The 15,287-nt window shown below is 39.8% G+C and overlaps 1 protein-coding gene across 1 annotated transcript; it reads left to right on the top strand.

Annotated features, from left to right (window-relative positions):
- Nucleotides 1-6,111: 6,111 nt before the first annotated feature.
- On the top strand, nucleotides 6,112-7,113 carry LOC110935307 (ethylene-responsive transcription factor ERF017). Its single transcript, XM_022177740.2, has one exon. It carries the CDS (start codon nucleotides 6,280-6,282, stop codon nucleotides 6,799-6,801), a length of 522 nt encoding a protein of 173 aa, XP_022033432.1. The 5' UTR covers nucleotides 6,112-6,279; the 3' UTR covers nucleotides 6,802-7,113.
- Nucleotides 7,114-15,287: the final 8,174 nt, after the last annotated feature.

Genomic DNA, 15,287 nt, shown 5'->3' on the forward strand with positions numbered 1-15,287 from the left:
TACGTCTATGGTAGTCTATGGTAACACCCTCGGTTAATGCTGCAAAACTGCTATTGTTACTTGTCCTGATGACACATTCACGGGCCCGGCACCATCGGAACAGGAGGTGAATAGTACTAAACGCTTGACTAGTAAGGAGTTGGAATTTAAACCGTTGAAAAGGGAGTCCTTTTGGTGTACGAAAAAGTTTATTCTATGGCATAAGTGGAAAACAAAAATATCTTTCCATAATAGAGGTCGAGGATAACGAACAGAAGAGGAAGAAATAGACCCAGTTGATCTCAATACATACCTTGAATTGCCCTCTTATTCAACGATGTGGGTACAAGGGTCATTTGGCAATCGTCTCCACATCCTCATCTATTTTGGCTTAACCCACAACTTCCTTGATGTTAAGCTAGCTAGAAGACCTCAGTGGTTGATAAAGGACATCCAATTAGTTAGTGTATGTGTGGCTGGTAGTAAACAATTGCAATATAATCAGATTTGCTTAGAATTTCATGGACCATGCAAGGTCGATAGTTCACAACCGAGGTTTTGCGCAATGGCTTAGGACCTGTGGCTTTTACCATTACATGACATCGTATGGAACTTTCTGAGGATGACATTTCAATTCAAGATTGATAAAGAAACACATGAGCTGGGGGCATTGAAAGAAATAAGAGTTTTGTGTGTTTAGGAGAATAAATTTGTATGGTACTATAAAAACATGCTAAAGGAAGACAATCCCAGCTGTTTAGCTTACATTTAACTAAGGCAACGCTATCTAATATGAATCGAAGGTGGTATCGGACGACAAGGAACACTTATGGAATACGGTCTTCATAGAAAAACCAAGACGTGTTCCAATCCCCCCACAACCATGCCTCTAATACGAAGCTTCAAACATTGAACCACTTTAAAGGTAGGGGTGTCACGGCCCCCGCCCCGGTTTTACCCGGTCCAGAAGCCACGGGACAGAAACCCGTGGTATATAAGTTTACACCGGAAGTTTAGCAGGATCGTTTAAACTTGAAAATGCCCGATTATTTTATTTCATAATTTGGGATATACCCCGTAATTTACAATAACGGAATTTTTCTAGGAAATTCCCTGTTTTACAAAACATGTTTATTTATTTGACTGAGTCAATACTTCAAGCTTATTAGTGCTCCGTAGCACTTTTCCTTGCTTTACAGTAGGTCACCTGAAACATGTTTAAAAAAAAATATTTTATCAGCGGGGAAATACTGGCGAGTCACTCAATTTGATAAAACGACACATAGTTATAGGTTACAGCATAAGAGCGATTACAATGGCTTCTATCTTATTTTTATTTGGCGCCGTGTCACCTCCTGGTGACGATGGTCATACCACTATTGGGTCCTTTCACCCAAGTAGTGATGATTATCACTGTTAGGATTATTAGCCTAACCGTGAGAAATTAGTAATGTGCACAATACCCCACTAGCCAGTCATTCAAGATAACCACGACTTAATCCCTGTAATTATAACTTTTGAAAATAATTTGGAGTATTGTAAAACATTGTTGATAAAAAGAGAATGACTCACATTGCAAGTTTAAACGGGCAGAGTTTAGCCTACTGATAAGCTTTGTAACCTAAATTAAATGACAATGCACACGAACTGGGTCAGTAACTTAATACAACATTTACGATAACTCACGAGATTAAAACCCTCATGACGAATGACAAAGTGCAACACTTAAACATCCATCGAATTTACGACGAATGACAAAGTATAGCCTTAATGTGGGCAGCACTTAAACATCCATCGAATTGGTTTTAATCGATCGGACATTGAATCGTAGCAGCGATCGGGTTAATACCCTGTATCGTAGCAGCGTCTCCCTATGTGAAAGTGTGAATTTGAGCAGTAGAACTTAGTTTTTGATCAAAACTTTCGACACAGGTGAACTGCTCATGAACCAAGCAATTTATAGCTGAAATATGGGTTTTACGCGGCCCGCGTAAACCCACTCTTAAACTTACGCGGCCCGCTAGGGCCTCCTAATCTATGATTTGGGCTAGCGTGTCACAGGTAGGTCCGCCACGTGGTTGACACGTGGCCTGAACGTATATCCGGTGAATTGCAACCTTTCGTGGCCCGCGTAGACCACCCTTATGTCTTACGCGGCCCGCGTGAAGACCAAAATTCAATTTTCTTGATTTTTCATGCACATTAGGGTTTCAGGGGTCCGGGTTTTTACTTACGGGTTGTTTTGGGATATTTATGCAGGTCCTTACATCCTCCCCACCTTATTTAAAATCTCGTCCTCGAGATTTACTGAAATAAGTGAGGATACTTTTGCTTCATTTACGATTCCAGCTCCGAGGTATACTCAGGTCCTCTTTTTGAATCCCACTTGACTTTGACCAGTACTAGTCTTTTGTGCTTGAGAAACTTGACCTTTCTATCTTCTATTTGAAGTGGTTTCTCAACAAACTTTAGCTTTTCATTTACCTCTATATCATGAAGAGGTACTACCAGTGATTCGTCAGATAAACATTTCTTGAGGTTGGATACATGAAATATGTCATGTACCCCAGCTAACTCTTCTGGCAGTTGTAAGCGATAGGCAACTGGTCCTATGCGTTGAATTACTGGGAATGGTCCTATGTACCTTGGACTTAATTTTCCTTTCTTACCGAATCGAACTACTCCTTTCCAAGGAGAAACTTTCAATAGTACTCTATCTCCAACTTGGAATTCTAACGGCTTGCGTCGATTATCTACATAACCCTTCTGGCGATCTCGAGCCGTTTTCAGTCTTCCCTTGATTTGAGTGATCTTGTCGGTGGTTTCTTGCACTATTTCAGGACCTGATGTAACGCCCTAACACGTTTTAACCTAAGATTCGCAGCGGAAACTACATACCTAAAATTTCCTTCATGATATTCTTTCTTTCACTTAAATACATTAATCTCTATTTATAAATTAATCCAAAAACTAACATACATGTCTCAATTTAAGTGACTTCGTACACACCCACATACAATCCGTGTCTTGACTTGATCTTCAACCGCGTACACTTCTAGATGAAACATACAAACATGTATAGCCTGCAGTCATCACGTTCAAACACATTATTAGCAAGCGGTGACAAAATACAAAAATCTTAACACAAGCATAATAACGCGTCAACATATCATGCTTTTTCTTATACTAGCCCCTTCATCCATCCATTCGATTACTCGCATCGGATTGTGGAGTCAACCTTCACTTCCTTTGTTAACATGCCTATACTTCATATTAATTCTCAATAGAAAAACGATTAGTACGTTATATGAACATGTCCTCAAATTCACATAACTCATCTTATTCATTCAAGCGTAATTTCATTATGTAAGTTCCCTTTCTTACCCAAACCTAATCGAATCCCTTTCATAAGGGGACTAGGGGTGGTTCACTAGTGATGGATTCTATCACTCTCACTCTCCAATCAAATCATGCCATGTCATCAACCAAATTTCTATCACTAGTGATAGAAATGTAGGAGGGGTGGAATCACTAGTGATGGAATTCTATCACTCCCAATTTTTTTAATTTTCATTTTAAAATTAGAAATTAAAAATAAAACACTAAATTATAAATTTCATTAAACTTTAAAAATAAATTACATAGCCAAATAAAAAAAAAACTAAACGGGTGGCATCTCCCAACCCCACTTTGCGCAAATCGCGCGCTTTTGTTGAATGACAACTGACTTGAACGGTTCGTCGAGATGGGCGTTGTTTTCACACAAGATTTTTAAATCATTTTGTCTTTCAATCGTTTTCAAGGTGTTCCTTGTACGCCTGCTCCCGTTCAACTTTTAGGGACATCATTGTTTCTTTTCTTTGTTCGGCCTTCTTGAATTGGGTCATTTTCTCCTCTTCAATTCTAAAGATCGACTCCGCCACCGCCTCCTTCCCTTTGCTTGACGATTCACCACCTCGTCTGCGTCGTGGCCTTATGGGTGTATCTTCCTTAACGGGCTCGTCAAGGGGTTGATCGGGTTCGTCAAGAGGGTCGTCGTTTAAGTTCATTTGGGGCAAGTTATCCGACGCAGAAGTCGTGTAGTTCCCCGACTCGGATGTCTTTGATCTTTTCGAACCGCCTCGTTTTTTTGGAGCCGTAGGACCATGCATGTCAACCAACTCAACGGGGACCCACTTCGGGTGATGTCTCGCAACTTCCCATGCCGCCACGTGTGGAAAAGTTCTCTTTTTGTACATTCGGGAATACTCTGCGGTGGCTTATTGCATGATCCTCGCCTCGCTCGCTCCACTTTGTGGGTTTCGGTTCTACAAAAAATATAAAATGTTATGTTTTTTTTTTAAAACTGTTTTTTTATAAAAACTGTTTTTTTATAAAACTGTTTTTTTTATAAAAACTGTTTTTTATAAAACTGGTTTTTTTTATAAAAACTGTTTTTTTATAAAAACTGTTTTTTTAAACTGTTTTTTTAAAAACTGTTTTTTTATAAAAAGTGTTTTTTTTAAACTGTTTTTTATAAAACTGTTTTTTTTAATAAAAACTGTTTTTTAATTAAAACTTTTTTTTTAAAACTGTTTTTTTATAAAAACTGTTTTTTTAAACTGTTTTTATAATAAAACTGTTTTTTTATAAAAACTGTTTTTTTTAAACTTTAATAAAAAACATACCTTTTAAATGAAACAAGCGTTGAACTTGCTAATTTTCCCGTTCAAATCCGTCCACTTCGACGTCATTTGGTCCATGTTTCGTATCCTTGCACCGGGAAGTTGCCTAAAATGATTAATGACCCGTCTCCAAAACGCATCCTTTCGTTGCTCGTTCCCGTGTTTCTTACTCTCCGAGATGTGCAAATACGCCTTCGTCAAGGACACCTCCTCCTCGCTCGTCCAAGGTTGTCGGCCGATTGGAGCGATTTCTTGAACGTCAACATTTTGTTCTTCTTCCTCTTCCTCTTCCTCCGCTTCTTCTTCCTCTTCCTCTTCATCGTCCTCGTCAAGACTTTGTTGTGGTTCACGTGGTTCACGCCACGCTTTTGCAAAATGATGAATGAGGGTGTTGTCTTCTAGTAGTGGGTCGAGTGTGTGGGGTGGGTCGAGTGCGTGGGGTTGGGTTTGATACGTTTGCGATTGAAATTGGTGAGGTTGAAACGGTGGAACGAACGGTTGGTTATGGTACGTTTGCGATTGAAAGGGTGGATATTGTTGGGTTTGAAAGGGTGGGACTTGGTCGGGTTCGTCTTGCAACCTAAAGCGCGCCGGCTCACCAAGATTCGCTCGAACCTTGGGCCTTACGGGATTTTTCTTCGTACCCGAACCTCTTTTTTTCGATCCGCCACCTCTCTTGCTTGAACCTTCCATATTTCTTGTAAAATTATTTAGATTGAGTTGGAGAGTGTTTTAATTTTTTGTATTGAGTGTGAGAATAGTTGAGAGTTTTTTGAGTTTGTGTATTGAAAAATGTTGGATTTATATAAAAAAAAAACAATCAAATTCATCAAACAACGGTCAAAAAATATTACAAACGGTCATTTTCAACGGTCTAAATTCAAAAGTTCAACGCGTGGTGGGTGTAACGCGTTACATATATAACGCGTGATGGAACAAGCGGCGGTGGTGTTCCGTTGCTTTTCAACGCGTGATGAAGGGTCATCACACTACCGCCCCGAGTCCGCTAATGCATATAACATTTCAAAATTGTACATTGTTAAACATACCAAACTCAATAAACCACTCATGCAATTCTTTCTATTTTTACAACTAGTTTGTGTTAGCAAAAATGTATGATCAAAACACTAAAAAGACTAAAAATAGACTTAAATCGGAGGGAGGAAAATCGAAAAAGTTGGATCTAGAAGAAAAGAAGATAAGGAGATTATTAATGGTCAGTAGGCAGCGATGCAGTAATCATCATGTGTGGCCTTGAAAATGACCACATGCCTATTAACACACGTGCTCTTTAGATCATATTTCCGGAACCGCGTAAATCAAGTCTCATCCCCTTAAAAATATAGTAAGTTTTTGATCATAGAAATTAATATTACTATTATTATATATATGTTCTTATGGTTTAACATAGGTCAACGATTACATCTTTTGATGATTATTTCGGCTGTGCGAAAAACTATTTAATTGGGTGAGTTTCTTTTAAGGTTTTACCAAAGAATTCCAGATTACGCGTCCGGTTGACCTTCAGTCTTTTTCAGTATTTCATCTGCTTCTGCGCAGACCCTTAAATGTTAAATCCCACACAAATACACATACATATATATAAAGTAACATCAGCAAACGCCAAAGACTGATCATGATGAAACCTGAATCAGAAGGGTCTTCTACGCATGAGCCAAAGTATAAAGGTGTGAGAAAGAGGAAATGGGGGAAATGGGTATCAGAGATCCGGCTGCCACACAGCCGTGAGAGGATCTGGTTAGGCTCATACGACTCACCAGAGAAAGCGGCTCGAGCTTTTGACGCTGCGGCCTTCTGTCTTCGTGGCAGCTCTGCTAAGTTCAACTTCCCTGATCAACCACCCAACATTCCTGGTGGAACGTCTCTTTCTTCGTCCCAGATACAGGCTGCTGCAGCTCGCTATGCCAATTCGGTTGTTCCTGATGCGGTCGCACCCATGGAAGACTCTACATCGTCTTCGGTTGTGTTACATGATAGTTATAGCAATAATGTGACGGATTATGATATATTTCCGGGGTTTGATGACTATTTCATGCAGCCACCACTGATGATTTCTCCTCATTTTGCTGAATATGATGAGGGGAATTCTAGCGATGGGGATATCGCGCAAGGTCCATCGTTCCTTTGGAACTATTAGTCGATTTGGTTTTACCATAGTCAGAAATTCTTGAAAAGTTTTAGTTGCTGGAGTTGCTGACAGTGGTGATCGTGATGGTCGTAATGGTCATGATGGTCATGAAGATCGAGAATTCTTCAAAATCATCAGTTCCCTTTTGCATAATCTCGTGTTTAATCACGTTTTGGTTTTTGTTTTGGTTAATTCGGTATATTCCTCCATGCTTGTGAGGTGGTGACCCATAGCATTATTATCTTTTTATGTGCTATGTACAATACCGATAAGATAGCTCTATATTTACTTGTATGTCACAAGATCATATAATTAACTTTTGTTGTTCACTTTGACTTCATTAATTATACAGCTGGTTTGAGTATTCAAACTTGAGGCGTTAACAAACTGTTTACAAGGTGTCTTTAACCTAAGGGCATTTCCTTTTTTTTTTTTTTTGAAAGGCATTTCCTTTATTTACCATTGCCAAATAAGAATGTTGGTCCCTTTTCGCGGAGGATTACGAACCTAAACCTTGTTATACAAACCTACTAGCGAGTGCGGAATCCAAGCTAGCAAGCAAACCGAGTTAGTAGCAAGTAGAGAAACAAACACACAAAGATTCACCGATTAACACTAGTCGTATTAATGCAAATGAAGGTTCGGTTACAAGCTCAATGTTTACAGAAGTGTTCTATAAACTCTCTAAGTGTGTGTGTGAGTTCTGGGCAGAATGCTCTCTAAGCTTCTATCTCTTGGTGTGTAAAATGGCAGAACTCAGAACTCCAGAACTAACTCACACTCAACACATGCATGGGTATATATACCCAGCTCAGCAGGTCTGGTCGAAGGATTCGACAGATGGTCCGAAGGATCATCTGTCGACCACATGTTACACGAAAGATCAGCATGGACCTCGAAGGATCATCCTTCGAGGTCTAATGGTCGAACCATGGTCGAACCATATCTTTCGATCACCTCGAAGGATCAGGTGTATCCTTCGAGGCTATCCTTCGATCAGAACCTCTTTCAACTGTTGTCCAAGTCAAACCGGAGGATGGTTGACTTGGTCAACTTACAATACAAATCAGGACATCGTTTATATCAGACCGAATACAGACAAAGTACAGACACAAGTGCACCAACAAACTCCCCCTTGGCTGTAGCTTTGTCTTTGATCTCTAATCTTTGTCTTGTTCTTCTAAAAGTGTAGACTCGTCTTGAACTTCGACGGTCTTTGGTCCTCAAGTCTTCAAGACTCTGATGTCCTATCATGTCTTCAATGTCGGAGGATCTTCAAAGTCTTCACGTCTTGAAAGTAGAAAGTGTATCAACAAACTACCCGTATCATGTAGGAAGTGTGTTGACAAACTCCCCCTTAACATAAGCTCCCCCTTGAGTTATGCTCGTGAAAAGACTTTATCTTTATGAAGTGAGATCCTTGTGGTGATGATGATGGCCAGCGGCGACTCGATCACCTTCATTCATTGAGTGCCTTCGTGTCTTCATTCCAAAGCTCGTCATCGACCATGTTCTCCTAGCCTTTAGAATCTGCACATGCAAGAAATCTAAACGCGTAATGAGAACAACTGCTTGGAATATAGTTAGCATAAACAAATGACACACGTATGACCATGTCACAATCAAACACCGTCCGACAGTTTGAAAGTTTAATAAATTTGCCAATTTTAGCCTTTTAACTTTCAAACATGCAAATTTCGACCGTTTATGAAGATTTAGTCAGTTCGGTTTTCAGTCAGGTTTCAGGTAGCGAAGACTTGAGCTCCAACATCGTACGATCGAAAATAAAGCAGAAATAAAATCTTTTTGGCTTTTATAAAGTTTATATTAAAACAAGCCTAAAATCTTTTTGGTATTTTTGAAATTAAAAGACAACAATTTAAAATCCTTTGAGTGTTATCAAACGACATCACCGCTAATGTCGTGCTGATATGCACCAAACGATGAAACTGTTTAAAAGAACTAATAAAGGTTAAGCAGTAAATAAATATATACAAACATTCTTTTTGCGAGTTTCGAGGGTAAGAGAATCATATCAGTGTACGGTCATGCCAAAACACTCTTGTTGTTTAGTTAGTTAACATTAAGATAAGCCTCCTATAACAATTATCGGTATTGTTGTCCACTTAAGCTCAACTTATCAGATGTAATCATGTTTAGAGGATACGTTAATGTATGATTTATACTTACCGACCGGTGTTCATCCACATCACGACACATTCCCGTATCAAGGTATGCACGAGAGTTCATCTTACCAGTGAGTATACCGATTATCATCTGTTTGACCGTATAAATTGTGAGATACTCACTTATTTTGATTTGAAAACAAGTCCTTTGTGATATAATCACTTATTGATGAGGAACTTGATTTTCGTATGCATGAGGGCACAGGTGCAAGTCCGTGAACAGGTCAGTACTTCCGTACAGCAGAGAGACGAACTTGACACCCGGAGAGATGTGATATTTTATCACTTATTTGATATGGACATGTGATTGTTTATCACTTATTGAGGTCGAATGCAGTATGCAATATGTACACGTATGTATAGTATCATGGAAGATCTAGACTTGCGTCCCCGTTATTTTTCAGTAAAAGATACAACCATGATACCCAGATGATAAGCAGCATAAAGACCGAATATCTCAGAACCTCGGCAATCTATCAAACGAAATTTCGGTACTAAGACCATATGCCAATGAATGGTTCCCACCTGATCTTCAGTCGATTAAGATTTATATCACCCTGCACACTTTAAAATGATTGTGAGCCTACCGATACATCTTATATAGAGCTGCTTATCGTTTTGCATTTAAGGTTTAAAGAGGTTAGGATAGACCACTGATGTACTATCATTTTCTCTTTTGCTCGCCAGGAAACTCATTTTTGATTTTCTATTGTTTTTGTGTTTTTGAAATTTTTCAATGTTTTTGGATTTTCAGATTTTGGATTTACTCCCCCTAAAATCAATAAACTAAGATAAATTTAAAAACACACAAAGATATTTACAAAAATGATTTTCCGATGCTGGTTTTACTCTTGCTTGACCTTAATGCCGTTTACCAAAATTAAGTTTTATCAGAAAAGATTTAACAAATTTTGGAAAAATGAGTTGGCATGTCGGTAAGCGGTGCGAACCATGACAACATTGATGAGTTTCACATTGAAACAATCACGTGTGAGGTGATATCCGAGATCAACGTGTCAGGTCAAAGAGTGCTGTACGAGATAATAACAATTCACAAAGCAGCTAAAATATCGACAAGTATAGGAGAGATTAAGGATTTAAAGGCGTATCCTGCAACTGTTCCGTGCATTGCAAGGAATCTAAGCACTCCCCCAACTTAATATTCACCCGGTGTGAACTTCAAGGTCGAATGTGCAGCTACTGAGAAATCTCTTGACAGCAACAAGCTCATAAACCTCCGGGTCCGGCTGGTCTTCCACATTCCACCAGCGAAGGTCTTTGACTTTCTCTTTCAGAAATGGTGTGCGGATGTTCAATCCATGCCAAGGCATCGGCACACATTTCACTTCATTCGTTCCTGAGGACCCGATCAAAAACCATAATGACCAACTTTTGGCACGTTCTTCATTTGGTCGAATTTTTGCAACTTCATTCAGCCACATTTTCTTTTTCTTTCCTCTTTCTCCATCAAAGGCAACAATTTCTTCTGTCGCCTATCTTGTGCAAGGACATTCCACCATCAACAATCCTAAGACTATCAATAGTTCCTCCTGGAACTTCCTGCACACTCATTCAGAGATTAGTTGGAGAGAGGGACCCAAGCCATTGTGGTCTTGGGTCTTCCATTTTTATCAATGACAATAACTTCTTGTCTTTGATGGTTTGTAAATTGTGATGGTCCCCCTGATTCAGTAACCGATTTAGGTTTCCATGTCTGTTTTGTTTTATCAGTGTCATTCTTTAAAATTTTAACTTCATTACAGTTTGAAGTTTTTGAATTTGTTGATTTTACAGAAACAGATTGTTTTTGAACCACATCGGTTTTAATTGCTTTTTCAATCCTTTTGACCTGTTGGCGTTTCTGTTTCTTCTCCCTTTCTTTTACAAGTCGGGGATCTTGTTTTGTGAAAACAGATGGCTTACGGTCAGTCTTGCCACGGGGATCATCAACCTTTCCTTTTTGCTTATGAAGATAAGGGCAATTTCGAATTATATGCCCAATGGTTCCACACTCAAAACATGATCTTCGTTCAACATACCTCGAAGAATCATGTGTTCTCTTAGCCGATGATGTTGAACTTTGTGAACCCGAGGTACTAGGCTGTGAACTGTTTTGTTCATTTCTTTTCAAAACAGTAGCTTTCTTGACAAAATCTAAGTTAGATTTATTTTCAAACGTTTCAATTTTGTCTGTTCCCGTCGATTTCACAAATTTAACATTTTTCTTCTTCTTTTGATTCGGCTTCTTCTGGACTTGAGCCGGTGCCTTTGCTTTGGGCTTGGTGTGATTTTGCTGTTTTGGCATTGCTGGTAATTTCTTGTTGCCAAATTGTTTTCGAACTTCAGCCTTTGGGATTGGAGGACACTGTGTAACTGTAACATGTGGTCCTTTCTTCCCCAAAAACTTACTTGTCGAATTTTCAAAGACTTTATCGATTAAGGATTGATTAACATTCTTAATAGGAAAATCTTTGTCTGAGTAAATTTTATCATCACCAACCAAAGTGTACAGCAAGGTCACACTCTCCGACTCCTTCTCAGACGAGGACTCAGTTGCAACAGTCTTAGCGGGTGTGGCAGGGGGATCACATAGAATGTGATTCTCAAGAGGTATGTCCTCATTTTTGACTACCGCATCAGACTTTGCTGGAGCAGCATCATCAGATTCATCATCTGAAGAATCAGCATCCTCAACCTCAACTGGAGGATCCTGTTTCTGTTTAGCAGTTACAGATGTATCTGCTGACACATCCGAATCTGAGGATACTTCTTTCTGGTATCCGAGTCCTGCTGCAAACTCCTTCACATCAAGAGGAACAGATGGTTCGAAGAACACTCTATCCTCCTCATCAGGCATGGCATCATAATTGTGTCTGACTGGTGGTGGACATTTTTTGTATCCTATGCATGTGACATCCCGTTTTTCTTTCTGAACGTCAATGATGTGATCCAACACGTAGCTAGAGCTCAAATAGCTGTCTAGCTTGAGTTGGATTGCCTCACTTTCCGTTTTTACACAGACCATTTCTTTTTGCATTGCCTCAAGACGTGAGATGTACAAATTAATGTCCGTTTGTTTTCTGGAAACCATTTTAGTCAATTCAGTTTTGTCTTTCTTTAATGTCTCAATCATTGACTTAAATTCCTTTTCATGGTTTTCATAAAACATATTGGCTTCTGTGCATTTTGAAAGATCCACAGTCAACTTCTGATTGTGGATGAATGTCACATCATATTTTTCTTGCAAAGCCTCGTGTTTGCTTTGCAATGCACACCACTCAGCATTCAAGGAATCATGTTTGTCTTGCAAGTCAAACAAACTAGCTTGTAAAGCATCATGTTTGGCTTGCAACTCAGACATGTTTGCCTCAAACTCAGCACATTTAGCCTGCAAGCTATCACAGTTATCACAGTTTACAGCAATGGGTTCATCGACACATACCTGACTTGAAGAACTGTCGACATTAGCCATAAAGGCTGAATGGAGAGAAGACGAAGTACAAGCAGCTTGATCCACCAGAACAGATCTTCTTTGAGTTTCTGCTGCAGCTTCCTCCAAAAGTTCATCAATATCAGCATCAACTGAGACACCAGATGTCTCGCCCATATTCTCATCGCCTGACCTAGATGAATCTTCATCAACACTCCTGCTGTACCCAGAAGAGTCTTCATCCTCAGAAGATTCACCACCACTGGCGGAAGATTCTCCACCACTGGTGCTAACTACATCCTTCACAACTTGAGCAAAGCAAGCTGTACCATTAGGACTATCACCACCAAACTGGATTGACCAGTCGCACCCTTCATCCATCTGAACTACAAGTGCCCGGTTGGCTTGATTGTTGACAGGCACTAATGTACGTTCATTATTTCTGTTCTGGTTCTGCCGATTGCCCTGGTTTCTGAAGGGATTCTGGTTTCCATGCTGTGCTGGCTTTGCACATTCCCGTTTAAAGTGGCCCCGTTCTCCACAGTTGAAGCATTTAACGGCCTGCTTATCGAACCCATACTTGGTATCTCGCTTACTTTCCAAGCTGGTTCTTCCAGTACTCTCCATCCAATCCTTTGCTCTTCTCACAGCACTCGCAAAGGCCCACTTGATGTCCATCAAGTCCATCTCCTCTTTATCAATCTGCCTGTAATCTTCTTGTGTCAGATTAATGTTGCCAATCTGACCTTCTATCAACCCACAGTACGCGCTCACTACAGTGTTAAGCAGCTCCATGTGTTCCTTAGCCACTTCTACACTGATTTTAGAGAAGCTTGACGTGTCGAGCTGTACTGTACTTGACTTTGATTGTTGACCAGCAGATGATGTTCCTCCATAACATGCACGTTGTTGTTGTTGAGCAGGAGGAGGTGGAGGTGGTTGGATTGGATTTCCATACATGTCTGTGGTGGGAGGTGGCTTAACAGGAACTTGTATTGGATTGCCAAAACAATCTGTGCTTGTGACAAACGCTGTTTGAAGTGGAGCATGTGAACCGGTTCTTGCAGACGAAGAATTGGAAGTTCCACAGTACATTTCTGGATTCTGTGGCAATGGAACTCTCTTCGCCTTCAATGTTTCCTCCTGATCCTTGTTTTCCAACAGTTGAACGAATTCGTTGATATTAGTGGTCCTCAACACACCGTTGTACTTCAGGATTTCCAAGAAACTACTCCATTGAGGAGGCAAAGCATCAGCAAACTTCTTCACAACTTCAGCTTGAGTTGTCACTACACTGTAATTATCCAATTCCGTAAGCAGATGATAAAATCGGCTTGTCATATCTCCCAAGGACTCCTTATCCATACAAGTGAAGCCTTCGAATTCTTTCTTGAGAAGATCATGACGCATTTGACGTGTTGCTGCATTTCCCACTCCTCTGTTTTTCAATCCATCCCATAACTTCTTTGTTGTCTTGAAGCTGACAAACTGATGGTAGATATCCTTGCTCAACGCCTGAGTGAGAATGGCGTATGCCTTCTTTTCCAGATCATAGGTTTTCTTTTTATCTTCTGGAAGATCAGCAAACGTAGTAGAATCTGAAGCAGCAACCTCTATGGCTTGATCGAAATCTGTGGTGAAACGTATCCACAGTTCCGTATTTTGACCAAGAACATATGTTTTAAATCTCTCAACCCATCCTGGATATTCATTCAAATGCATCAACTTTGGAGGTCGATTCAAACTTCCTGATTCACTTTCGCTTAGTAGAATACTTTGAATGCTCGGAGTTTGATTCGATACCAAAGCCCATTGATTTCCCTGAGAAGATGTCGATACCGGCGACTCGGCCCATAAAGGAGATGACCTGGTATTCGTGTATTTTCCATCGTCTGAAGCCGATGTACCCCACCATGAAGGAGTGACATTTGATCTTGTATATTCACCATTGTCTGGAGCCGGAGTTCCCCACCAACTCGGATTCATGATAGATAAGCAAAATAAATGCTAAGTAAGAAAGATCCGAAAGATACACAACCGAAAGATCCTGGTCGAAAGATCTAAACCACAGAAAATTGTTAACAATAAACAGATCACAATCGAAAGATATAATCTTGTTCGAAGGATCAACAGTACTCGAAGGATTACTGTTGACTCTCGAACAATGATCTCGAAAGACTCAAGAACACGAAGGATTCCCCTTTTGAAAGATCTTTATCTTTCGTGTTAAATCCCTATCTTTCGGACACTTATCTTTCGAATAGCTAACTTCCGAAGGATCACACTTGTTCGAATGATCAACAGTGTTCGAAGGATCACTGTTGACTTTCGAGCACTGGCTTCGAAAGACTCAAAATCTCGAAAGATTCACACTTGAAAGGTCCTTATCTTTCGAGATAAAACAACTATCTTTCGAAAAGATTCCCTGATCGAAAGATATATTTCGAACTTCGAGGGACGGGTCGAAGGATATAAATCTTTCGAGCCCTTCTTGATCGAAAGATATCGAAGGATGATCTTTCGATGTCGAAAGATATCTTTCGATATGTTCTGACACACTGACACAAAGTGATGGGTTGGTGAAAAGGTGACAGGTTGGTAAGGTCAACTTTCGGCAAAAGGTATGGTCAGACGTACTTTCCCACCAACTTTGAAAATTTTGCCAAAAATGAAATCCTTATCTTCAACACCAGTCACCGGAATGTTAACCGGAGACTTAACCGGAAAATACAAAATCACTTAAAACAATTTTTCAAGTTACCCAACCCCACTTAAAACACTCCCGGTTAGTTTAGACACGTTTTTACTCAAAGAAAAAGCAAGAAAACAAGTAAAAACAGGTGCAAAACCAAGTGTTTCAACACACCACAACTTGTAAA

The sequence above is a fragment of the Helianthus annuus genome, chromosome 4, assembly GCF_002127325.2.
Source record: "Helianthus annuus cultivar XRQ/B chromosome 4, HanXRQr2.0-SUNRISE, whole genome shotgun sequence".
NCBI classification, from domain to species: domain Eukaryota; kingdom Viridiplantae; phylum Streptophyta; class Magnoliopsida; order Asterales; family Asteraceae; genus Helianthus; species Helianthus annuus.

Excerpts from the sequence above, each read along its gene's own strand:
- LOC110935307 (XM_022177740.2), top strand. The coding sequence starts at position 6,280 with ATGATGAAACCTGAATCAGAAGGGTCTTCTACGCATGAGCCAAAGTAT.